The sequence below is a fragment of the Nanorana parkeri genome, unplaced genomic scaffold (assembly GCF_000935625.1).
Source record: "Nanorana parkeri isolate BGI_ZX_2015 unplaced genomic scaffold, ASM93562v1 scaffold1659, whole genome shotgun sequence".
In the NCBI taxonomy this organism is placed as follows: Eukaryota; Metazoa; Chordata; class Amphibia; order Anura; family Dicroglossidae; genus Nanorana; species Nanorana parkeri.
Window position 1 is genome coordinate 187,485 of NW_017307927.1, and position 24,998 is coordinate 212,482.

Sequence of the window (24,998 nt, forward strand, 5' to 3'; positions counted from 1 at the left end):
TTTTCTGTCTGTTTGCTTTACAATGAAACACTACAAGCATCCCAGAACCTGCCTGACACACTTGAAGTTGAACGCTGCCTCTTCTGTAAACACAGCTTCAGAACACCCTGAATCAGGCCAACATTAAAATCAGCATTCTGGTACTGGGAATTGAAGATCCTATGTGTATTGAAGATATCATTTCCACCACATCAGTGCTGCCAAGTTTTACGGCTTTACAGTGTGTGTCTGGGCAAAAAAACTCATTTTTAGTACATACCAGCAATACATGCACAGACCTTCATCATAAAACATTACCCATGTTTTCTTTTTTTTCTGTTAAAATGCAAGATAAATAAGTGAGCGGACAACATTGCCTCCGCTGCACTGAAATCCCAAGCAGCGCTGTCAGTCCTACCCGAGTTCTCCTCTGCTGGACTACAGAAAACACCCCCCTCTCCTCATCTACATAACTTCTCCTTTTCTACATTCTCAACACTCCTTCCCCTCCCTAACAAGCTGTCTGTTGTTTTTTCTCTTGTTCTCCATCTGTTACATGCGGAATACTGGAACTCTGCTGCATTAAAGTGACACTAAATCTTAAAAATGCATTCTAATCCCCTCACTATTAACAACAATGTGTCTTATTTGTGTATCAATCGGCTGTAGATCACCAAATCAACTCTGAATCTGTGATGACACTGTCCTTCCTTCTGGAGGGTGGCAACTTTTGTTCCTCATGGTCCCTGTGTGTGTTGTAAAGTAGCCACCGCTCCAAGCTCACTCCTGTGATAGACTACAATCTCAACACAAATTAGTAAACTAAACGTGAGATTGTAGTCGATCCAGGAGTGAGCTTGGGGTGACTACTTCACAACACACACAAGACCATGGAGAACAAAAGTAGCCACCCTCCAGAAGGAAAGACAATGTCATAACCAATTCAGAGATGATTTGAGGATCCAGTAAAATGAAACCGTTTTATCCTTTAGTTTAGGGGCGCCCACAATTTTTTATCTGGAGATCCACTTTTCAAATGACGAGCTCAATGAGATCTACCAATGCAAAAACACCTGCATTCAGGGTGCGGGATGGAGCGTGGCAGTGCATTGAAGTCAACCGGCCCTCTCTTTCTCTCCTCGCGCTCTCTCCTCTATTTCTCCCCTGTTTCTATCTGCTGTCTCTTCTCTAACTTTCTCTGCTGTCTCTCTCCTGTCTGTCTTTTCTTACCTCCACTGCAGCAGCTTCCAAAGTCTCCTTTCATCTCTCATTCCCGTCTGCGGTGTCTGGCACATTCAGCCGCACGAGCACCGCGGGAGGACAGGCCCCAGTCAGTGAGCCGATCGCGATCTACTGGTAGATCGCGATCTACCTAAAGAGCACCCCTGCTTTAGTTTGTCTTGCTTGACTGTAAGATTTACTGTGAACATGTACAAGCATACACAGATAAAAAGACGAATCAAAGAAGAAACACTATGCAATAGGGATGCACCAATACCGATTTTTCGGTATCGCGTACAAGTACCGATATTTATCTTTCGTTACTCGCCGATACCGAGTACCGATACTGGTGCTTTTGTGTCATTACCCGCCTTCTTGATTGCTTGGGAAGCCGGCTCCATGCTGTTTGGCTGGGAAGCCGGCCTCCCAGCCAATCAGCATGGAGCCAGCTTCCTGGCCGATCAGCATCGGCTTCCCAGCCAATCAGGAAGCCAAGCGGCACGTCATTACCTGCCATCCGGCTTTCTGATTGGCCAGGAAGCCGTCTCCATGTTCCCTCGTGGCACTGCCGGTCAGAGGTCCCTCTGACCAGAAGTTCCAGTATCGGAGCATTTGGGCAAGTATGAGTACTCGCCCAAATACTCGGTATCGGCACCGGTGCATCCCTACTATGCAAGAATCCTTATAATGAATCACATTTAGAATTGTACTGTATTATTAAGTGTTGGTGATAGTTCAAGAGCAGGAAGGTACAAACCGGTAGGCATTTTGTGGCGTCAGTGGGTTAACTAAAAGACAGTCCCATGATCTTGCAGTTCTGCTTTTGTAAAGCAAGAGTCGTCCATCTTCTCTGATTCGAGGGCAACCAACATAGTCCAGAAGGGGTACCTCTCTCACCCTGTAAGGGTTTGTAAACAAGTTGCTCACTGCATTCACAGTGTTGAAGATTCGCCCAAACAGGTCCATGGAAATCACTGATAAAGAAACCAATTATTAGTAGATATTTATTCTATTCTCATAATAGATTTCTAAAAGCCTTATTTGTACACGGCTTTTACCTCTGCCTAAAGAGTATGTATACCCTAACAAGGAACTTCTCTTATTTGTTCCTTTTAGGTTTTAAATATACAGTTGAAGGTGTTTTGTTATAACTGTTGGATACAGATAACGCCATTCAAAAAGATGTGTTCTATTTGTAGGGCATACTTTGAGACCTTTATTTAAAAGATTTATCGGATTTGCTTTAAGCCTGTTTTAAGAAGGATTAAAGATTTGAACTAATTCCTGTGTTTTTATGGATTGTGGGTTTACTTTTTCATAAACTCCAGAGAAACACATTTGATAGGTGTTGGGGTTTTTGTGCCTTTTCAAATCGTTCAAACGCATGGAATTTTGCAAGTAAGCTCACTTGCTTTGGTAGGGCAGCTCCCGAACAAAGCAGGCCTGCCTTTATGGGTATGGCCTCACACTTTTTGCATACATGGCAGGGCATAACCAAACACTAATGCTCATCAGCAAGTCTCAGCACCAGTTCTGATTAGTTTATCCTTTTTAAGGGCAATTTGCTCAAATCTGAAGGTGCCTGGAGAGAGCTTGTCAGCCTGTTGCTGCAACTGTCCTGCTCTTTTCACACAGACCTTTGTTGCTAGAATTCCACCTGCCTTAACCTTGCTGTGATCCTTACATCTCTCTCTGGTTTTAATATTTAGGTCTGGTATACCCTGAAAATGAACTCTGGCTACTTCCCCAACTAAGCCATTGCCTCATCTTTAATTACTGTGGATTCCATTTGATTTTGGCCCCCAACTACATCACAATTGACTCTGTGTACCCTCTGACCCACCCAATACCTTAATGGCTGGGTATGTACATTCTCCTTATATGCATGCATGGTATGGTATGGTACTTCTGTAAGGTATAAAAACAGGATTCTGAAAGCTGAAATTCAGCTTTAAAATACACAAACAATTTTCAGTTATCAGCTTCAAACATTTGGATACTTCAACAAGCTCTTGTGTTTAAACAGGTTCTTGATACCTGAAACAACATAATTAATATATGAATGCTCAAATCATATTTGAAGTGTAACTATCTTTCCGACAGGATATGTAAAAGTTATTTACTGTAACTACTTGTAGCTACTTTAAAACATCTTAACAAAAGCATCAGCTGAGCACTATAGCCTGAGCAGTGCTTGAAACTCAATGTAAAAAATACATGTATACATGTGCCGTTCTTTACCTGCATGGACAAATTAATACGGAATTCAGTATCAGTCTGTCCAATCCGGGAGCCAGCAGAATATTTTTAAAAGCCATCTTCATTGACAACAACTAGAGAAAACTTTAAAAGTAAGGTACTAGGGAATTCTACTGTTCCCCGAATTAAACTTGGTATCCTTCGGGAGCCGAATCTTTAAAAGTATTATCTTGCCGGCCAAATGGTTGTGGTTGACCAGGAATGATGGGGATGCAGCTGTGGAGGCGGCATCCTTGGGATCCTATGCTGCCCTTAGTGGTCTGATATCTCGGGGCGTGGAGGCACCTTATCAGCTCACTAACTCGATGAAAGCCACTGTCGCAGCTTGGGACTCCATCTGCAAAAGTTTATATAATGACGCCTCTTGGTCCCAACATACACCTCTATGGAAGAACTCACGTTTTCTTAATTTTTTTTGGATTTTCAAATTTTGCCAGGCAAGGGTATCAGGACATTGGGGGGATCTGACTTCAGCTAGTTCGCTGAAGAAATGTGAAAATCACTCAGCCTCATAGTTCTAGCTGACCTGTGACAGTTTCATTGTCACAGGTCGGCTCAATAGATCGGGGAGTGAGCGAACACATACCGTCGCTCGCTCACTTCTCGATCCTGTCCCTGCAGAGAGCCGTGACTGTCACTCACGGCTCCCTGCAGGGATTTCCCCCCTCCCCTGTCCGATCCTCTAGCGCTGACTGGCGGAACGGACGGGGGAGGGGGCAGGTACAGCTGGCTCTGCCTCTAGATAGGCAGAGCCAGCTGTCACTCACACACCTGGGTGGATCCCGACAGTAATGTCGGGATCCGTCCAGGCTACGGCTGTAGCTCGCGGTATACTGAGCTTTGGGTGACGGGAGGACGCTAGTGTGTGTCCTTCCGTTACCCTTAGAACTATGGGGAAAAGCCCTGACCCCATAGTTCTCCTTTAAATAATAATTTCCACATATGTGGCTTTTTAAATTGCAATTAGTGCCTGTGTATAAATAGTCAATGAGTTTGTTAGGTCTCACGTGGATGCACTGGGCAGGCTAGATACTGAGCCATGGGGAGCAGAAAAGAACTGTCAGACGACCTGCGTAACAAGGTAACGTTATAAAGATGGAAAAGGAAATAAAAAGATATGCAAACCCTTGAAAATGCCAGTCAGTACTGTTCAATCACCTATTAAGAAGTGGAAAGTTTGGGGATGTCTTGATGCCAAGCCAAGGTCAGGTGCACTATGAAAGATTGCAGCCACAACTGCCAGAAGAATTGTTCGGGATACAAAGAAAAAAACACAGGTAGCCTCAGGAGAAATACAGGCTGCTCTGGAAAAAGGTGGTGGTGGTTTCAAGGAGCACAATACTTGAACAGAAATGAGCTGCATGGTCGATTTGCCAGAAAGAAGCCTATACTGTGCCAATGCCACAAAAAAGCCCGGTTACAATATGCCCAACAACACCTTGATAAGCCTCACAGCTTCTGGCACACTGTAATTTGGAGTGACAACCAACCAAAGTGCTAAAGTTTGGAGAGTGGTCAACAAGCCTATAGCGACAAGAATACCATCCCCACTGTGAAGCATGGTGGTGGCTCACTAATGTTTTAGGGGTGTGTGAGCTCTAAAGGCACAGGGAATATTGTGAAAATTGATGGCAAGATGAATGCAGCATGTTATCAGAAAATACTGGCAGACAATTTGCATTCTTCTGCATAAAAGCTACACATGGGACGCTCTTGGACTTTCACGAGAATGAGCCTAAACACAAGGCCAAGTTGACCCTCCAGTGGTTACAGCAGAAAAAGGAGAAGGCTCTGTAGTGGCCATCACAGTCTCCTGACCTTAATATCATCGAGCCACTCTGAGGAAATCTCAAACATGTGGTTTATACAAGACGACTTTGCATGACCTAGAGGCATTTCAGGAAGTCAGGTGGCAAGTCATTACACACCGCCTGACATCCTTAATGGGACTTCCGGTATCGATATTGGCGAGTACCGATAAAGAATATCAGTACTCGTAGTCTATACCAAAAAAACGGTACCTGTGCATCCCTACAGATAATACCACTTCCAATTAATTTAAGTATCTCTATTTGCCTACTGGGTCTGACAGAGGAGATCGCTCCCACGAATGCTCTTCGAATGTTGCTTGGAGTGTTGAAAATGGTGGTCCAGCGTGGGGGGAAAAAGAGAGCCTCCTACGTTGATGGATTGATATGTAGGCGTTGTGCCAATAAATTTTTCAGAGGTCCGATATTGTTCTATGTACAATCCTTGTTTTATTGATTGCATGCAATAATCTACTTTTTTGAGGTTGTGGATTTGGGGTTCTTGGGGTTTTCATGAGCTGTAAGCCATAATCATCACAATTATGACAAATCACGCCTTGAATTATCTTGCTTTGCATGCAATGAGTCTATCTCGTATATTAGTTTCACCTTTTAAGTTGCATTAGTGAAATAAATGAACTTTGCACGATATTCTAATTATTCGAATTTCACCTGTATTATATCTGGCACGTTCAGTTACTTACTACAACTACTTGTGCATTACTGGAACTTTAAACTAAGGGCAATAGCATATTATTTAAAGGGTAAGTCCAGTTTCCCAGGCGAATTTGGGAAAATGGAATTACCCCCACCAATCTGCCCCCCTGCTGCCCTTACATAGCAATGATCGCTCCTTCTCCTCCACGCTACCGGCGTAATATCCATACTCTGTACATGGGATTGCAGTCCTGCAGTATGCATTTCAAAGTTTGCTTGCAAATGAAATACCAAAGGGCTGCAATCCCGTCTACAGAGTACGGATATTACACCGTCAGTCCTGGAAGGGAAGGGGCAATCATTGACAGATAAGAGCAGGGGGAGGGGGGTGAAAGTTGGCAGATCAGAGGGGATAAACTATTATATTTGGTCACATAATAAACACCTATGCTAGCAGATGTAGTCATTTAATTGCTGATTTTCTATCAAAAGAGTGTGAGACCACCTGTGTGCTTCTGTTGCAACAGCTTTTTGAGGTGGGTTTTTGATGTGTTTCATGGTGTGTTCACATTTGTTTGCAAAGCCCTTATAACATACATCAATGTATATTTATGTCAACAGCATGTCAACACGCTGCATATACGTGAACCAGTAATGTTAAAGCCCAACACCGGGCACAATAGTCTTACTTGAGTACAGTAAAATGTACAGTGCTTTTTCTTAAACCCCATCTGCCACATCCAGTACTGGCTTCTTCTCACCACAAAACATCAGCTATACATGCGGGTGAAAGACCAGCTTCCGCTGACCTTCCATGCCCACTCAGGCTGTAGCGCTACAGGTCTCATAGACCTTAGTACTGCTGTCACATCTGTTCTCCTCTCCTCCTGGCGAATCACAAAATGGAGCCTGGGGCCCATTGGTTTTGACTGGCCAGGATGAGAGAGGGTAAAGATGTGACCGCAGCACTGAGGCCTATGAGACCTGTAATGCTAAAACCTGAGCGGACATGGAAGGGCTTCCACCCACATGTATAGCTGATGTTTCAATGAGAAGAAGCCAGTGCTGAATATGGTAGGAGGGTTGGTTTTTTTTAGAAAAAGGCACTGTACATCTTACTGTGCTCCAGTAGGATTATTGTGCCCAGAGTTGGGCTTACAAAAATGATAGAAAACCTCTGCCTATGCGTTAATCCACCAACAACCTCACTTTCTAGGTTTGTGTCAAACATGACTGTTCAGACGAGAAGGATCCATTTTAACCAGATATTCTATACAAATCTCTGTGAGACGTTTTCACATGTAAACACTTTTCTTATATGTGAAACTAGTAAACTAGTTTGCCCAGAGGTATTGGAATAGGCAGCAGCAGAAGAATCAGAAGCAGAAAATGTGTATGGCAGCAAAGGGTGTAATGTAAGCATAAAGAAGGCCAAGCGCAACGCAAGAAGAGGGAAATGAAAGATAGCAACAGAACAAGGGGCAGAGGAGGAAGAGCGACGGAACAAGGGGAGGGAGAGCGACGGAACAAGGGGAGAGAGAGCGACGGAACAAGGGGAGAGAGAGCGACGGAACAAGGGGAGAGAGAGGGACGGAAAACAAGGGGAGAGAGAGCGACGGAAAACAAGGGGAGAGAGAGCGACGGAACAAGAGCAGGAAGAGCGACGGAACAAGGGGAGGGAGAGCGACGGAACAAGAGCGACGGAACAAGAGGAGGAAGAGCGACGGAACAAGAGGAGGAAGAGCGACGGAACAAGAGCAGGAAGAGCGACGGAACAAGAGCAGGAAGAGCGACGGAACAAGAGCAGGAAGAGCGACGGAACAAGAGCAGGAAGAGCGACGGAACAAGAGCAGGAAGAGCGACGGAACAAGAGCAGGAAGAGCGACGGAACAAGAGGCGGAAGAGCGACGGAACAAGAGGCACAGGAGGAAGAGCGACGGAACAAGAGGCACAGGAGGAAGAGCGACGGAACAAGAGGCACAGGAGGAAGAGCGACGGAAGAAAAGGGCATAGGAGGAAGAGAAACAGAAAAAGAGACAAAGGGAGAGCAATGGAAGAAAAGGCAATGGAAAAGGTGGCAGAGAAACATCAATGTAAGAAGTAGTAAAGGAAGAGCAATTGAAGAAGTGGTAAAGGATCCACTAAACTATGATCAACTAAATATCATCTATTTAGAATTCAGATGTATAAATCAGAAGAAACGTATGGCAAAACTCATTCAGCATACAGCAGTTTACTGGAATACAGTGCTAATATCAGCAAAGGAAATGTTAACAAGAGCGTCCCAGCAGGTAAATAGTTAACACAGGCAGTACTATTGTAAAGCTCAGTAGAGTAGGGGGTTATCGCATGCCGCACAAAGTGAACTTTTGCAGAGGAAGGGCTAATACCGGCAGCTCGATCAGGAGAGGAAGGGTTAACACAGGTAGCGCATTACAACAGAAGAGATCCTCATTCAGTACAAACAGCAGGTCAGCACAGAAAGGGTTACCTCAGACAACATAATGAGTGGACCACACGTTGGAAGGAATAGCACAGGCAAATAAAGAAGCAGAGAAAGGGTTAACACAGAGAATGGATGACAGGTGAGTAGGATTATCATAGGCAGTAAATGCAGTAGGGGCACAGGAGAGAGGCTGCAGAGTAAAAGCTGACAGCCCCAGCAATATCTGTGGTAAGTTACTTACAGAGGTTGAGCAAAACAGGTGAAAGAGGCCATCAAAGAGAGGACGTTCTAGACATCAATCAATCCCAATTGACCCAGGGCTGTGGTCTCCAACAACATGGCCGCATTAGGTGGGGGAACGAAAAATGTCTGCAACAACACATCAAGTTTTAAGTAACATTTTGTTGGAGACAGAAAGTGCGCAGCCATTTTGTTGGAGGCAGACAGTGCGCGGCCATTTTGTTGGAGGCAGATTTTATACAGTGCGTCATGACTGTCAGGGTAGGGTACATGAGCATTTGAGATGCATTTGCTATGCATTCACATTTACACATATGGAGAGCAAAGTATAATGCTGAGTTCACACCTAGGCGACAGCATTTTTGCACATTTTTACCTACGTTTTATGCGCATAAATCAAGTCGCGTGTTTTTGTGAGCAGATTGTAGCTCATTAATGTTAATGAGAAAATGAGCGCAAAACGCGCAAAAATACAGCAAACGCACTTTTTTCAAGCGTTTCCTATTGAGTCTATGGAGCCACAATGAGCTGTAATATGCCAAAAAAAAAGCTCATGTACTTTTTCCAGCATCAGGTATTTTGCTTATTGTGACAAAACTCTCAGATGTGAACAGGTCCATAGAAATAAATAGGATTTTTTTTTTACCCATATGTTTTGAGCTTTTTTTTATGGCAGAAAAAGCGCTACAAAACATTTTTAAAAAACTGGAGCAGACAAAATCTGAAGGAGCTGCGCAGAGCAACCAATCGGCTTCTCTCTTTCATTCTCAAATTTTACCTGAAGAAACTGATGAGAGAAGCTGATTGGTTGCCATGGGTAACTGCTCCAGAATCTTTCTGCTCCAGTTTTGATAAATTCCTCTCTCAGTGTGAACCAGGCCTAAACTGGTCTCCAGGTCAAGAGCAGCATGTGACTCGCTTCATGTGACACTGCTGGGCCAATCGCCACGCTCCAGTGATCTTACAAGCGGAGAGTCCATAGCAATATGTAAACTACAAATTGTGACTCTTAAAAAACATAGAAAGACTTTACCCTAAGGCTGGCCATACACCTATCAATTTTTTTTATTCAACCCGTGGGCTGAAAGAAAAAAATGGACCCGATTCCTCTATCAATAGAAACAGCGTGTCGATCGGGGAATCCTTGTTTCCTGTAATCGGGTATTCTGACGGGGCTGGCGGCTCCGGTAAGAATACCCGATTTCAGCGGGCAGCTCTTTGCCTGCCGGCTCTGATTGCTCGAAAATTGTTCAGCAGGCTCCTTCGATCAGCTGATCGAGGAATGCTGATCGAGTGAGCCAACAGCCCCACGCTCTGTGCGAATTTTGGCCGATACATTAAAAACCGTCGTAATTTGACCAGTGTATGGGCACATTATGGCAGTAGATCTGTGTTTTCACCACTTCTGACCGCCCACCTAAAACCTAACATTAGGGATGCACCGATACCGAGTATTTGGGTGAGTACTCGTACTCGCCCAAATGCTCCGATACCTAGCACGAGTACTTCCTCTATCAGGATCCATCATTACACGCTGCCCGGTTTCCTGATTGGCCAGGAAATGGCTCCATGCTCTCTCGTCAGGAAGTCGGGTAGCATGCAATGACGCACTGCCCGGCTTCCCGATTGGTCAGGAAGCTAGCAAATCGTGAAGCCGGGCGCCGTGTAATGACGCAGCGCCCGGCATTCTGATTGGCCGGGAAGCCGGTGTCATGCTCCCTCGTCATCTCATGAATCATAATATTAAGAAAGTGACCTTAAAGCATTAGTTTGTATTGCTTTAGAAACAATGTGACCTGTCCCTTTAAGAAAAAGTATCGGTAATTGGTATCTGTGAGTACTTGATCAAAAGTATCGGTACTCATACTCGGTCTTAAAAAAGTGGTATCGGTGCATCCCTACCTAACATGGTTACTGATGATCTAACATGCCATAGCCGTAGGGTTGCCACCCGTACGGGCTTCACCCGTACAGTACGGGTTTGGAATCGTGCCCGGGTCTGGGCACACGTCCCGCCCGGGCACATAATTCAAACCGCACAATGCCGCATACTTGCATTTCTTGCGGCGGGTGGCAGGTGGCTGACGACGGGTGGCGGTCGCCGGGTGGCACTGTTTCGTGCCCCTCGACTCTCCCTCCCTCGTTTCTCTCCTCCGCGGCTGTAGTGGGAGGAAGTGACATCAGGGAGAGAGGGAGCCGTGAGGGACGAATCTTCCTCCGTCAGCCAGCCAGCAGGGGTTGTGGAGAGCAGCGCTTTCGTCTAGCAGACGAGTTTGGGACCGCCCTTCTCATCTCCTCAACGACCTGTCATCTCACCTTTGAAGAAAAGCAGGTATTTATTACATTTTTATCAAATGCAATATCAATTGAAAAGGGGGGGGGGATCAGTATTGCACATTAAACATTCAAGTCAATGGCACTGCAGACCCGCCCACAGTACGATCAGCCGCACAGTTACGTGCAGTAATAAAATGCCCTGCATTCCAATGCGGTGGGATTGCAAAAAATCGTTCATGCATGTTTTTTTGAGATCCCACCGCACTGGAACACAGGGGATTTTATTACCGCACGTTCCTGTGCCGCCGATCTTACAGTGGGCAGGGGGGGGAGGGGGCATGTCTGCAGTGCCATTGACTTGAATGGCACTGCCACGCCCCCTCCTAGCCCAGAACGCAAGGAAACAATATATATGCGATCTCTTGTGTTCCAGGAATGGGACATTGCGGTAGACTTGCGGCTGGTGGAAACAGCTAATAAATGCAAGTTAATAAAATAAAAAAATTGCGGTGGTTGGGATTTTTTATAGTAAAAAATAAAAGTGGTGTTTAAATACCACCAAAATAAAGCTCTATCTGTCTCAAAAAATTGTATAAAATTCATTTCAGTACAGCGTTGCATGACGGAATAAACTTCAGTCAAAGTACCGCAGCGCTGAATACTGAAAAATGGCCTGGCCAGGAAGGGGGTCTAAACACCTGGTCTTGAAGTAGTTAAACAAATTAAAAGGTGATTAAAACGTTGAAAAAAATAAGACAAAAAATATTTTTTTATATCATATATATATATTTTATATATATATATATACCCCCGGATATATCTCAGACCTTGTCTCTAAGTATCACCCTAACCGTCCCCTCCGCTCATCCATTGACCTCCTGCTTTCCAGCTACCTTGTCCACTCCTCCCTTACTCACCTCCAGGATTTCTCTAGAGTCTCTCCCATCCTCTTGAACTCTTTACCCCAACCTGTCCATCTATCTCCCACCTTGACTGCCTTTAGGCGTTCCCTAAAGACTCATCTCTTCAGGGAAGCCTATCCCACCTCGACCTAACCACTGAACCTTCACATTCTCAAATAATTAATTCCCACAGCTACCACAGCTACCTTCTCATGTATCATTTCCCCCTCCTCTTTCAGATTGTAAGCCCTCAGGCCTGGTTCACACCTGGGCGTTTTTCATAAGCGCGTCACACGCGCGTTTTCCTCCCCGCGTTTTGCGCGTTTTAATGCGCGTTTTTAGCGCGTTTTTGTATATTAGAAACGCGCGACGCACTCGCGTTTTTGAGCGCTTTGGAGCGACAACAGAGGTGTCCAATGAAAAAGAATTCCGGTCTTTCCGCAAGCCTTTCCGGTCTTTCCGTCCAATGAAAAAGACTTCCTGACACGCAGCATTTCCTTTTCCTGTATGCAAAAGACCGTGTGGTGTGTGGAGTATATTTTGTGCAGAGAAGAGTTGCGTTTTTTGATTGTTCATTGATTATGGAGCTGGCTAACCGAAGACGGACTGCAGCAGTTGTTGCAGCACTGCGATTGATTAGATTGTGGAGAAGAAGGGATAGCAGGTGACGGTTCTGGGTCCATCCAGTAATAGCCAACCGTGAGCAAATAGGCCAGTTTTGGGCCATGTTTGAGACACTGCGTGGACATGAGGAGAAGTTCTTCAGCTATACCCGCATGTCCATAAATAGGTTAGTACATCATCGATTTTAATGGAATATATGTATATGTTGTTCATGTATTTATATTGCTAATTGCTAGTATTGACCACAAACCTTTATATATATTTACAGTTTTGATGAGTTACTGGGATTGCTGTCGGTACAGTTGGAACGTCAGGACACCTTTATGCGAGACAGCATTCCACCACCGGAACGATTAATTATAACTTTGCGGTAAGTTCACTACATCACTCCTTTGTAGAATTATAGACCAATTAAATATTGGCGTAAAGAAGCATAAATAGAGTTAGATATGATTAAATGTGTGCTCTCTGTGATTTTCACTGTGATAGTGATTTACTGTGATACTTGCTGTAACGTTCAGAAAACCTACATATGATTAAATGTGTGCTCTCTGTGAATTTCAGCGGGTGTAGGTATGAAATGAATTATTTATGTGTACTAATTTATAAATATAAATTAGTGCATATCAATCACCAATTTCATATATACACTCTCACCTGGCGAATTGCTCATGCAGCGAGCTGGGAGCTACAATCTGTGAGCTACACCGGTTTGTGGAACTACAAATAACAGATCAACGCTGATCTGTGACATTACTTACCCCTCCTTAACTCAATTATAATCTGTTTTCAAGTGTTATTTATATGGAATAGGATATTAATGCTCTGTGTGTTGTGCCTTTTGCTGTAGTGCCATGTGCGTTGTGCTGTTCTAACCTAGGTGTCTTTGTGATATGCATGCTGACGTATGGCATGTGTGAACCTCCTCCATATAACACAACCTTTTTTAACCAAATCCTAAACATAGTTTAAAACTTCATCTTAAAACCCCCCAAAAAACCACACAAACTCATTGTTAAATTGTCCTAAAATTTTACTATAAATAAGAACCATCAAAGCCCTAAAAAAATGTCTCCTGCTCAACCGGGTAGGAGAAGAAACTGAAAACGGTGCCTATAGTCAAACATGGAAATACGGACTTTTCAAGGCCAAATTTATAAATTTTGGTAATTTGGGAGCGCAAAGTTAGGCTCATCCACCTGCATGTCCTCCCTCATTCCACGTGTGGAATAGCCAGCTGGTTGTTGTGTGTTGGAGCTATGTGCCAGGCTGGTGGAGGGATAAACATAGGGGGAATGTGGGCGTGGGTGCCATGTTTCGTGGTGGTGCTGATGCTGCATGGGTGTGTGTGGGTATGCTTGTGAGGCATGTGTGTGCATGTGTTGGACATGTTGAGGTGGTTGTCGAATGGGTGGGGCAGGTATGGGTGCAGTGTCATGTGGTGTACAGTCATCCGGGAAAATTTCGGAGTCTATGACTCTGTTGATTGCTGCCCGTACTGCCGACTGTCTTCGTAAAGGCACCATTTTCATTTTGGGCTCCAAGCTGAGCAGGTAATGAGCCTCAGCTGACAGCATGGGGACAGGATTAGCCATGGAGTCCAGGACTTCAACCAGCCTCTCTTCCTCCCTTTCAAATCTCTGGCGTCGGGGTCTGAGCTTGCTACGCCTGCGTACAATTATCCTGGATCTTGGGGCAGAGGTGGTTGGTGTCGGCGGTGCTGGTGGTGTTGGTGGTGGTGGTGTGCTGCTTGGTGGGGGTGGGCTCAGTGGTCCTGGGGAGAAGGAAGGCTCTGTAGGTGATGTGGCGGATTCCACCTGGTCCTCTTCAGTCCTGTCGGTGCTGTAAAGAGTAATAAACAATACATAAGTATGTGCTATATATTATTCTATGCATGTTACATAAGACTACATTCATGACATAGTAATTGCAATGGACGTGACTTACCTCCGCATTTCAAGACATGGAATGAGAAATGACAGCTGCTCCGCATGAATGTAGCTGTATGGGGCACTGGCAGCCGCGCCACTGCGATATTCCCGCTGCTTTCTTCGGTGGCGTGTAAAGGCGTGCTTCATGCTCTTCCATTTTTTTTTTTAGGATTTCAACTGTGGAAACAAAATGTAAACATGAACTAATTAAATTCTTGCTTTTATCTTTCATTTCTTAGGTATTTAGCAACTGGCCAGTCCTTGGCCACTCTTCATTTCTCGTTTATGATTGGGAAATCTGCAGCGAGCAAGTTAATAAAAGAAACGTGCATTGCGATATGGGAGGTCCTGCATGATGTGGTGATGAAGGAACCCAGTAAAGAGGAGTGGCTGGAAATTGCAGCATTGTTTGCTACGTCATGCAACTTCCCACACTGCGTTGGAGCCATAGATGGCAAACATGTTCAGATTGTGAAACCAGTTGGCAGTGGCAGCCGATTTTTTAATTATAAGAATTTTTTTTCGGTTGTCCTATTTGCGGTAGCAGATTCAAATTACTGTTTCCGCTACATTGATGTTGAATCATACGGCAGCAGCTCAGATTCTGCGGTATTTGGCCATTCCCAATTCGGACTGAGGTTGAGACGCGGGGATCTTGACCTCCCGGGGAACACCGCGCTGCCTGGCACTGCTCAACCTGCAATGCCCTATGTATTCGTAGGAGACGAAGCATTTGCTCTTGGTGAGCATTTAATGAGGCCCTACTCCAGTCGTGGGCTGAGCCTGTAGAAGAGGGTCTTCAATTATAGGCTCACCAGAGCACGCAGGGTTGTGGAGTGTGCCTTTGGCATACTCTCCAATAAATGGCACTTCCTGCACTCGCCAATAAACCTCAAAAGTGAAAACGCCATCTCTGCGGTGAAGGCAGCTTGTGCCCTTCACAATTTTGTGCGTTGCAGAGATGGGTTTAATTTTGAGGATTCATTGGCGCATTGCATGGAGAGTAGCCAATGCAGCGCCAGCCGTGGAACAACGAATGGTGACAGCATTCGTGACGGATTTGCTGCATACTTCATGTCACCTGAGGGGGAGGTGTCATGGCAGATACAAGCGATTCAGTCTTGATTCCCCTCCAAAAATTAAACATCATTTTCCCTTGATCTGATACCAATAAATTATATTTGAATTGAAAACAGACTTGAGTATTGTTTTTTATAAATAGCTGCACGCAAGTCACATTAAAATACTGTACGCATGTCACATTAAAACACTGCACGCATGTCACATTAAAATACTGTACGCAAGTCACATTAAAATACTGTACGCATGGGACATAAAAACACTGCACGCATGGGACATAAAAACACTGCACGCATGTCACATGAAAATAATGCACACATGTCAGTACACACTGCATGCATTCTGCATGAAAACATAGCAGACATGCACGCATGTTACACGAAAATAATGAACACAAGTCATATGCAAACAATGCACGCATGACGCATAACAACAGTGCATGCATTCTGCAAGAAAATATTCAACACATAAAAACATTGCTGACATGTACCTTTTGCTTCCTTCACTTGCTTGGGGAAGGTATCCCAATCAGGCCAGGTTGCTTGTCCTATCTCCAGCCAGGAACGTTGCCTTATTCTTCTATTTCTATAATTTGCATGTCTCATGTCATAGAGACATGGTCTTCCCTGCACAAGCCGTATGAAGGCCTCAGAATCTAGCAGGCCACATGTGCTAGAATCCTCCATCTTGTCTTCTTCACCAACAAATGTCTGCAAGATGGGAGTGGTCTGTAGCCATGTGCGGAACGCGCGTTCTATGCGCGATTTCTGCTACAAAAAAAGTGATAAAAAAGCCATTTTAAAAGAGAACTATGGGGTAACCTTTTTATATATACTGTATATACATATAATAGCATCCTCCCGTGACCCAAAGCTCAGTATATAGCGAGCTACAGTTTGCTATATACTGAGAGTGCCGCAGCCGGGACGGATCCTGACAATGCTGTCAAGATCCACCCAGCTGCGTGGGTGACAGCTGACTGCCTATCTAGAGGCAGAGCCAGCTTTACCCGCCCCCTCCCCCATCTGTTCCTCCACTCAGTGCTGGAAGATCGGGGGGAATCCCTGCGGGAATGACAGTCACCGCTCTCTGCAATGAGATGATCGGAAAGTGAGTGAGCGACGGTATGCGTTTGCTCACTTCACGATCTATAGAGTCAAGGTGTGGCAGTTTCATTGTCACATGTCCGCTCGAACTATGAGGTTGAGTGTAAATTACTCACCTCATAGTTCTCCTTTAAGCTAAAAAAAGTAAAAACACGGCAAAACGCATCGCACTCCAGCTGTGCAGACGCATGCAATTTTGATGCAGTTATGGTGTGAACAAGCCCTCAGGCTAATCCCAAATGGGTGATTCTGCTGCTCCAGACAAATTGCCAGTGGCAGAAAAGAGGCTGTCTGTCTGTCCCTATGGAATCGCTTCTTCTGTAGTCAGATGCAGCAAGATGTCGCTCTGTCATTGACCTGAACACTGCTGAATCTTGATCACTAGCGAAGGCAGCGACAGCTTACTGCCTCAGCAACAGTAAACACTACTGCACACTCAGGCCAGGTTCACACCTGGGGCCTGGGCTCATATGTAAAAACAAATCATGCTTTTTTTAGGTAAACATACAGTTTCTTTTTTTCACATACAACTTTTTCAGAGGCCTTGGTGACGTAGCCAGCGCCTCCTAGCTGCTTCCAGTGTGCTCTTGTCCATAAATTGATATATAAATAGATTTCAGAAAACAAAAAAAAGAATTCACCTTTATTTCTTCATAGATGACATGAAAACTTACAGGTAGCAGCCCCTGACTGCGCAAGATCTGGCACCAACGTCATCAGTGAGCACTCCCATGGAATGTCAGGGGAGAAAAACGACTTAGTGATTCCCCCTCATGGAAATGCAGCGACCATTTTGTGCTCTTTTTTTCCCCCCTTTTGTTTCTTCCTCTGCTGTTTTCCCGCTCTTTGTGCTCTAGCCCAACAGGATTGGTCATGACAATATCCGGGCAGACTTACCTTAGTCTAGGCGGGAAAAGCTGCGGGTAGCAACAGCCCCTGATTGGCTGCAGAGGGTTATAAAAGTATGGACCGTTGTGACCTTCTCACCTTTCTTCAGCTGACATCCAGAGGAGCTCCTGGACGGATTGGATATGGAAAATCTGTGGCAGCAACTGGCTCCTTGAGCTGAGGAAGAAGATGGGATGAGTTTACTACAACAGTGCCTCAGTCTCTCCACTACTGCTGGAAGCCATTCTTACCCACAGATTGAGGTCTCTGGGTCTGCTGCGGCTGCCCCTTCTGCCTTTCCTGCCCCCCTGAAGAGACTTCTGAACTGAATTCAGCTGGCCCCTTCACTGAGAACATCAGCGCAACTGCCCGTAGCTCTGTGCGGCTGTCCTCCGTGCTCGCCCACCCACTGCTTTGATGTGTCCTCCGGCGGCTGTCCCTACCATAGAGTTGCCCGTCACTGCGGTGGAAGTGACACGGCAGCACCCGGAAGTGGGCGGGACTAACGATGGCGACCGGATCGGCGGTTGCAGACAAGGATCGCGGGCTCGGCGTCGGCGCCAGACTTTCTCCCCTTCTCCTCCACGACAATCCTCCAGACGACCCAGGACTGTGGCTCCTCCTTCTCGGCCGCGAATGCCGATTCCAGGTCCAGCTCCTTCAGGTAGTGGCGGGATTGGCCGCTCGACTCCTCGGTCATCGCCTAGGCAACCGGATCCACAACTCCTGTCAGCAGTGCCCAGCAGTATTCCTCCCAGCACACAGCCTGTTCCTTCGTTCTCTGCTGGTCCATCTGGTGAGCACCCTGCTGTTAATTTTATTCTTTGCTGAATCAATTCCATTTATTTTTAGAAGGCAGACAGGTGGTCCCTCCAACTTCTGATGATGTGTCTCCTGCTTCTGTTTGGGTTCCTGTTCCTTCCCCATCTATCCCTGTTGTTGTTTCTGCTGTTAATACCTGTGTGTCTCCTGTCCCTTCTGTTAGAATGGATGTTCCAGAAGCGTGTCACAGGGAGGCTTTGTCGTGTGTTTTGCCTCCGTTAGGTTTCCATTTTTCTGCCACTTTCAAAGATAGAATTTGGAAAGGGGAGTATGTGGATATTTTGTCCTTGCTCCCTTGTTCCAAGGAATTTTTATCCAGGTCGGATAAAAAAGCTGAGGATGGTTCTGATGTTGATCGACATCGGCCTGTGGCTAGAACTTTTCAGAACTGGCTACAGGCATTCTGTATCTTTGCTAGTGTCCTAGGGGAAAAGCACCCTGCATCATGTAGTGGACTGTTTCAACATGTGGACATAGTTTTGGAGGCATATAGAGGTTTTGGAGGCCTGGGCTGGTTCACATATGACGAATCATTTAGACAAAAGATGTTGGTTCACAGAACTTTACAATGGGGAGTTAAGGATGTCGGTCTATGGCGGAATCTGCTTCTCCCACAGAAAATGCCTGCAGCTAGGCCTCTTCCTGCCCAGCCTTCCAACTCCTCTATTAAGAAAGGGTTATGTTTTTCATTTAATGAGAGCCAGTGCAAATGGCCAAACACTTGTCGGTATAGACATGAGTGTGCCTTCTGCAGTGGTTCTCACCCTGTATTTCGTTGTTTTTAAAAGATGAACACCCCTGGTCACTCGGGGGTTAAGGAGCTTTTTCAAAAAAGTGCAATCTCCAGTGAATCTGGAAAAGCTCTTACCGTTTCTTCTCATTTACCCAGACCAGCGGAAGGCCAGCCTATTATTTGAAGGATTTTTTCAGGGTTTTCCTCTACCCAATTTTGCTGGCCCTGGCGGTGTCTGGGTTAATAATTTGAAATCGGTTGCTAGTTTGGAGCCTATTGTCAGAGACAAGATTTTGAATGAAATTTCTGAGGGGCGGGTGGAAGGTCCTTTTTCCAAGTGCCGAAATGCAGGGGAAGGTAACCATAGCAACCGAGGAACTATCTTAGAGAAAATTATCTCTGTTATTAACCTTAGTGGGGAGACAAGTTTTTTTACCCATTTCGTGTGCACCTTACTGTATAGTTGGTGACAAATTGTTGAGTGCGTTTGTCATTTGTTTTGCTTGACCGATTTGGTGCAGTGACGCATGGGGGTTCTCAGCTGCCACTGGGATGTGCGGGATCCCTTGTGTGTTCCTGTGCCTTTAAGGAGGTTGGGCTTCCTCCTGAAAAACCTGCACCCAATTTGAAATCTTCTGCCCCATGTGCTCCAAGATGGAGACTCTCATAGTTTAGAGTTAGGACCGCACTATAAGAGGTGCCTTGGCTCGGCTGTGCGGCTTTCACATTTTCTGCAGAAGACGTGTATCCAAACCTCTGTTATTAACCTTAGTGGTGAGACAAGTTGTTTTACATGCTGACTTGTGAGTGTGCCATGATGCCTTTCTACTGTCTACTGTTTGAAGCCCATTTCGTGTGCACCTTACTGTATAGTTGGTGACAAATTGTTGAGTGCGTTTGTCATTTGTTTTGCTTGGAAAAGATCAGAAGGCGCATCAACAGGACGATGGAGAAGTTTATGCCCTTTGTGGGTGGCTTTTCTTATCGACATGTCGATCTTGAAGGTGGTGTTCACGCTATTTACCGAAATGATGCTGTTCATCTTTTTCGGATGTTGGTCTCAAAATTGATATTTTCAATCTTGGGTTGCAGAATTGTTTAGAAATGCCTGTGGTGGGGGTGCCAGGCTTTAGTTAAAGCCTGGCTTGTGGGGACATTTTAAAAGATGTTGACAAATGTTTATCATTATTGATGTGCTTGGGCCTTTCTAGCCAAGTACTAGTTGAAGTTATGTTATTTATTTATATATTTTAAAGATTTTAATTTATGAGTAAACCAATAAAAAAATGCCGCGGCCATTTCTTGCCACTTGGAGTGTGTTCGTTTTTATTTTAGTAATATAATAAGTTTGTTTGGTTTGAATGTTGCTTGCTTTTCCATGAGGATAAAGAAGCCAGCTACTGATGACGTAAATAGTTAAAGGAGAACTATGATGTGACTGCTTTTAACTCACCTCATAGTTCTAGCCGACATGTGACAATGAGACTGTCACAGGTTGGCTCAGTAGATCGCGAAGTGAGCGAACACATACCGGCGTTCGCTCACTTCTCGATCCTGTTACGGCTCTCTGCCGTGACAGGGGAGGGGCTGAATTCCCCCCTCCCCGCTCCGATCCTCCAGCTCTGACTGGCGGAACGGGATCCGCTTCAGCTGCGGCGTCTCAGTATACCGCAACCTGCAGCTCGCGGTATACTGAGCTTAGGGTGATGGGAGGACGCTAGTTTGCATCCTCCCGTTACCCTAAAGAGAACTATGGGGAAAAGCCCTAACCCCATAGTTCTCCTTTAAAATGGTGTAGAAGGTTTTACAGACTGGAAAGACCCATGGGAGTTTAGATTTCATACCGAGGCAGTTAAAGATCGGGATCTGCAATGTGTTTACTAGAGAAAGTTATTGGACGCTGGCAGTTAATTCAAACCCATTAACATAGGTTATTACTACCGTAGTGATCCTGCCAGTAAGTCTGTTATTTCTCAACTTAGCTACACAGCTAAAGCAGAAGTTAGAGGGTTGTTACAATCCATTTAACACTGAAGTTTACAATGATCAGTTTTTATTCACGCAAGTAAAATCTTTATCCCAAACGGAAAATATCCTGTTGCTGTAACTGCTTCAACAGTGTTAGCTGGAGTTAGGCTTTATTTGTTAGTTACTTATGTAAAGTCCTTCTAAATCTTCTAGTCCATCGTGGGCAACCAGACGATTGCGATTCACCTGTAGGTTGCAGCCAACTGTGGGGGAGATCGCAACCGCCTATGCTGCCAGCTTCTGACCTCAGCAGCCACCTTTTAGACTTCATATCAGAGCTTTGATGTGAATGCAGTAGCTGAGGGAAATCCTAGGCTCCTCCTCTGCTCTGCACCCTGTGTTACCTACTCCTGACCCCTGGGCTCTGGGTTAATTACTTCTGACCCGCTCTCTGTGTTACCTACTCCTGACACCTGCACTCTGCATTACTTATGCCTGACTCCTACACTCTGCATTACTTACACCTGACCCCTACACTCTGCATTACTTACACCTGACCCCTGCACTCTGCATTATTTACTTCTAACCCCTTCCTTCACTCTGTGTTTCATACTACATACCTCTGAACTCTGAGTTAATTACTCCTGAACATTGCACTCTGTGTTACATACTCCTGACCCATGTATTCGGTGTTACCCACTCCTGAACCCTGCACTCTGCATTATTTACTCTTGACCCCTGCACTCTGCTTTGCATGCTACAGATCTCAGAACTTTGCATTACTCCTGACCCCGGCACACTGTGCATTACTTACTCCTACACCCTGCACTCTGTGCATTACTTACTACTGAACTCTGTTACTCTCCACTGACCCCTGAACTCGTCAAATATTCTTACTTTTTAATGGGGTCTTGCTAGGTTATTTCTTAACATTTTTTATTTTTTTCATGTTGTACAGGCTGAGCTCCACCTCTCCAATGTTACCTGCCCCTGATCTAAATAGTACCTTCTCCCCAGATTGACAGTGTTGTTGTAAAAAAGTGGCTATGCTGCTCCTCCACAGATACAGCATAACACACCTCCTGTCTTAGGGTAATCACTAGTCGGATCAACAATTGAAAATAAAGGTTAAAATAAAAACAATGCGGCCACTAAGGACTGGTAAGCAGCAATCTATTACATTTTTGTTCTTGGATTTTGATACACTTTTAAAATAATTTTGTGGGTACAAGAACTGCAGCATGTGTTTGCAGTGCAGTGGACTGGGGTTGTTTTACTAAAGGCAAATAGGTGTTCACTTTGCAAAGGATGTTTCCCTTAGCTTGGTGAATGTGGTGGAATGTCACTTTGCAAAGAATACCCAATCATGTGCAAGGAAAATAGCTTAGTGAATAAGGTGAAGCTCTGCTGTCTTCCATCATCAAATCACACTTGCACATGATTGGATGATGGAAGTCAGCAGACGTTTACCTTATTCACTAAGCTAAGGAAAAAAATCACAAAGCTAAGGGAAAATTCCCTTGCAAAGTGTACAATCTATTTATACCCACAATGTCTACCCACCCGTCTACTTGTTAAAAGCCCCCGTTTCTCACATTCTGAGGCTGGGAGGTATGCCATCATCTCCTATAATAGAAAGCCACAAATGCACAGTAGCAAACAGCACAGGATCTCTGAGCAGGGGTTAAAAGTCACCCAGAAGAGGCATTGTTGTTGGTACAGATTACATTTAAACGGTAGCTTAAATAAGGCTCCATTCACATATAGCGTTAGCGTTTCCTGTGCGGTTTTCCGTGCGGAAGTGCTATATGTGAAACAACTGCAGAGATTCCACAAGGCTATTGTATAGCCGCTAATGTGGGGAATCCGCCGTATTAGAACGCACTATTTTGGGGGCAGCACAGTTTCTATAGTCTGAACAATGCACATTAAAGTGCATTGTTTTCCCTGTTTAGAGTGGCTGAGTGCGTACCTGCACTACCGAATACTCGCAGACAGCCGCTGCATTGTGAATGGAGCCTAAAGGTTAAACTAAACACTATGAGCAATGCCATAAGGGGCTAAAGTGTGAAAAATGTACTTACCTGGCTGTGCTGTTGCATCCCAAAATCCGTGTCACAATGATTGTGCTGCCTGTGTTGCTGCAGCGTTTATTCTTACATAGGAGCTGCTCACAATGTACATTCCTTTTTGTCAAACTAGCTATAATTGAAAAATTTCACTTTATACCTGAAAAACATCACTGAAACTGAGAACAAAAAAAGGATGAAACAGAATTTGGAGAGTCTGTAAACAGGTGATCACAGATATCCACCATGATCAAGTCTGTGTCATACTATCCTATGTAAAACTGTTATATCTACAAGACGTGACTATCCTCCAGCAACTTCCAAAATGGCTTTACATGAACTTGTACTTTGACTTTACTGGGCACAGTAAAAGGTTCACTTCACAGGAGAGACTTTAACCCTTTTGATTTCAGTGTCACCTTCCATTTTGTAATTCAGATGTTCAAACTAATTTACCTTTCCACACATAAGATACATGAATGCTTGTTAAGCACCCTCCAAAACCATATTTTTAAAGCAGGGGATCTATAGAATAAAGGTAATTCATAAGGTAGTATTCATCTTGCACACCACATGAAAGTTGTACAATTCTTATAAAAAATACACAGCATACAGTAATTATCACAGCATTGTTAAGCTTGTGAAAGACCCCGGGCCACCTAGGGTACACTGACAAAAGGAATTCTGTGGTATGTAATGTGTTTTGTTGTACAGTGGCCAGATCGTGTGTTTCATATACGTGTGTCAAACGCCCCAAAAAAAAAGCATGCTTTCACGAAACGTGTCAAAAATTCAAAACGTGCTTGCTGTGCCATTACCATTAATGGCACCCCAAATGCGGACAGGAAGACTTGCATTTTTTTCCTCCGCATTTGCACGTGTTAAAATACGCACAAACGAGGATAAAAAAAACACAGAATGCATGTCACGGATTTTGCTACATGCTCTACTATTCTGCGTTTGTCGTGCATTCAGGACCCCATTGAAATAAAAAAACGCACATATAAGTGCGTGAATGCGGCACACGTTCCCGCTACTCTCAGGTATGAATGGGTACTAACAGTGGGAGTGGCTCAAAGGGGGACAATTAAATAAAACCTAAGCCTATTCACATTATACAGCACAAACATGCAGCAGTCCTTGTTTCTATGGAATATGCTTTGATTACTGTGCTGAAAGTAAGTCTCACAGAGACACATTAAGGCCTCATTCACATACAACGCAAGAGCAAAATTGTATATTGTGTATATACGCGTCTATGCGCGTATATACGAGCGTCTATGCGCGTATATTTACAAGCGTGTATGCGTGCACTATTTGCATTCCCAGAATGCCTCATTCCTAATAGAAATTTTTATGAACTATACGCATGTACACGCATATACGTGCGTATATATGCGCAATCATGCGTATGCGCGTAAAATACGCAGAAATACGCTGCCCGGACGCATCTCTGTTCCATTCTGTTTTTGCCCATATATATGCTACGCATATATACGGCTCCATACGTGGCTATGTGTATGGAGCCATTTATTTGCATATGTTACATATGGTACAATACGCACATACGCGCGTATATGGGCGGCAGTGTGAATGAGGCCTTAAGGATCATTTTTAAATATGACACTCTTCCATTGCAAATTATTTTCTGCACACAGAATATAGATAAACAGGTAACACTTCGCCCGAGCATACCTTAACCACTTCGGAACCAGAGCATTTTTTTTAATTTTCCACACACATGTTAAAATCTGAATTTTTGGTTAGAAAATTATCTTTAAAAGAGAAAACACAAATGATACATTTTCTGAAAGCAGAGGCCCGGTAGAATAAAAATTGGTAGTTGCAATTTTTTATGCTGCATGATATTTGTGTCAAGTAAACAGATACCAAACATGGCAAACCTTAAAATTGTGCATGCCCGTGAAATGGCAAGAAACTACGGTTCCCTAATTTGTCCATAGGCGATGATTTCAATCCTTTAACGC

The 24,998-nt window shown here is 44.6% G+C and overlaps 1 protein-coding gene across 2 annotated transcripts in view; it reads right to left on the reverse strand.

The window, feature by feature from the left end:
• The window catches only part of PLA2G6 (phospholipase A2 group VI), an 80,378-nt gene extending 57,280 nt beyond the window's left edge, over positions 1-23,098 (reverse strand). Inside the window, exons 1-2 of one of the 2 annotated variants that reach the window (XM_018571043.1) lie at positions 23,026-23,098; positions 1,958-2,174 (exon numbers count right to left, since the gene is read on the reverse strand). In XM_018571043.1, the coding sequence (XP_018426545.1) occupies positions 1,958-2,166 (209 nt within the window). In that variant the 5' untranslated portion in view covers positions 2,167-2,174; positions 23,026-23,098. Of the gene's footprint in view, positions 1-1,957; positions 2,175-8,611; positions 8,667-23,025 lie in introns of those variants that run through there. The other variant, XM_018571042.1, reaches the window with a different exon arrangement.
• Between the last annotated feature and the right edge of the window lie 1,900 nt (positions 23,099-24,998).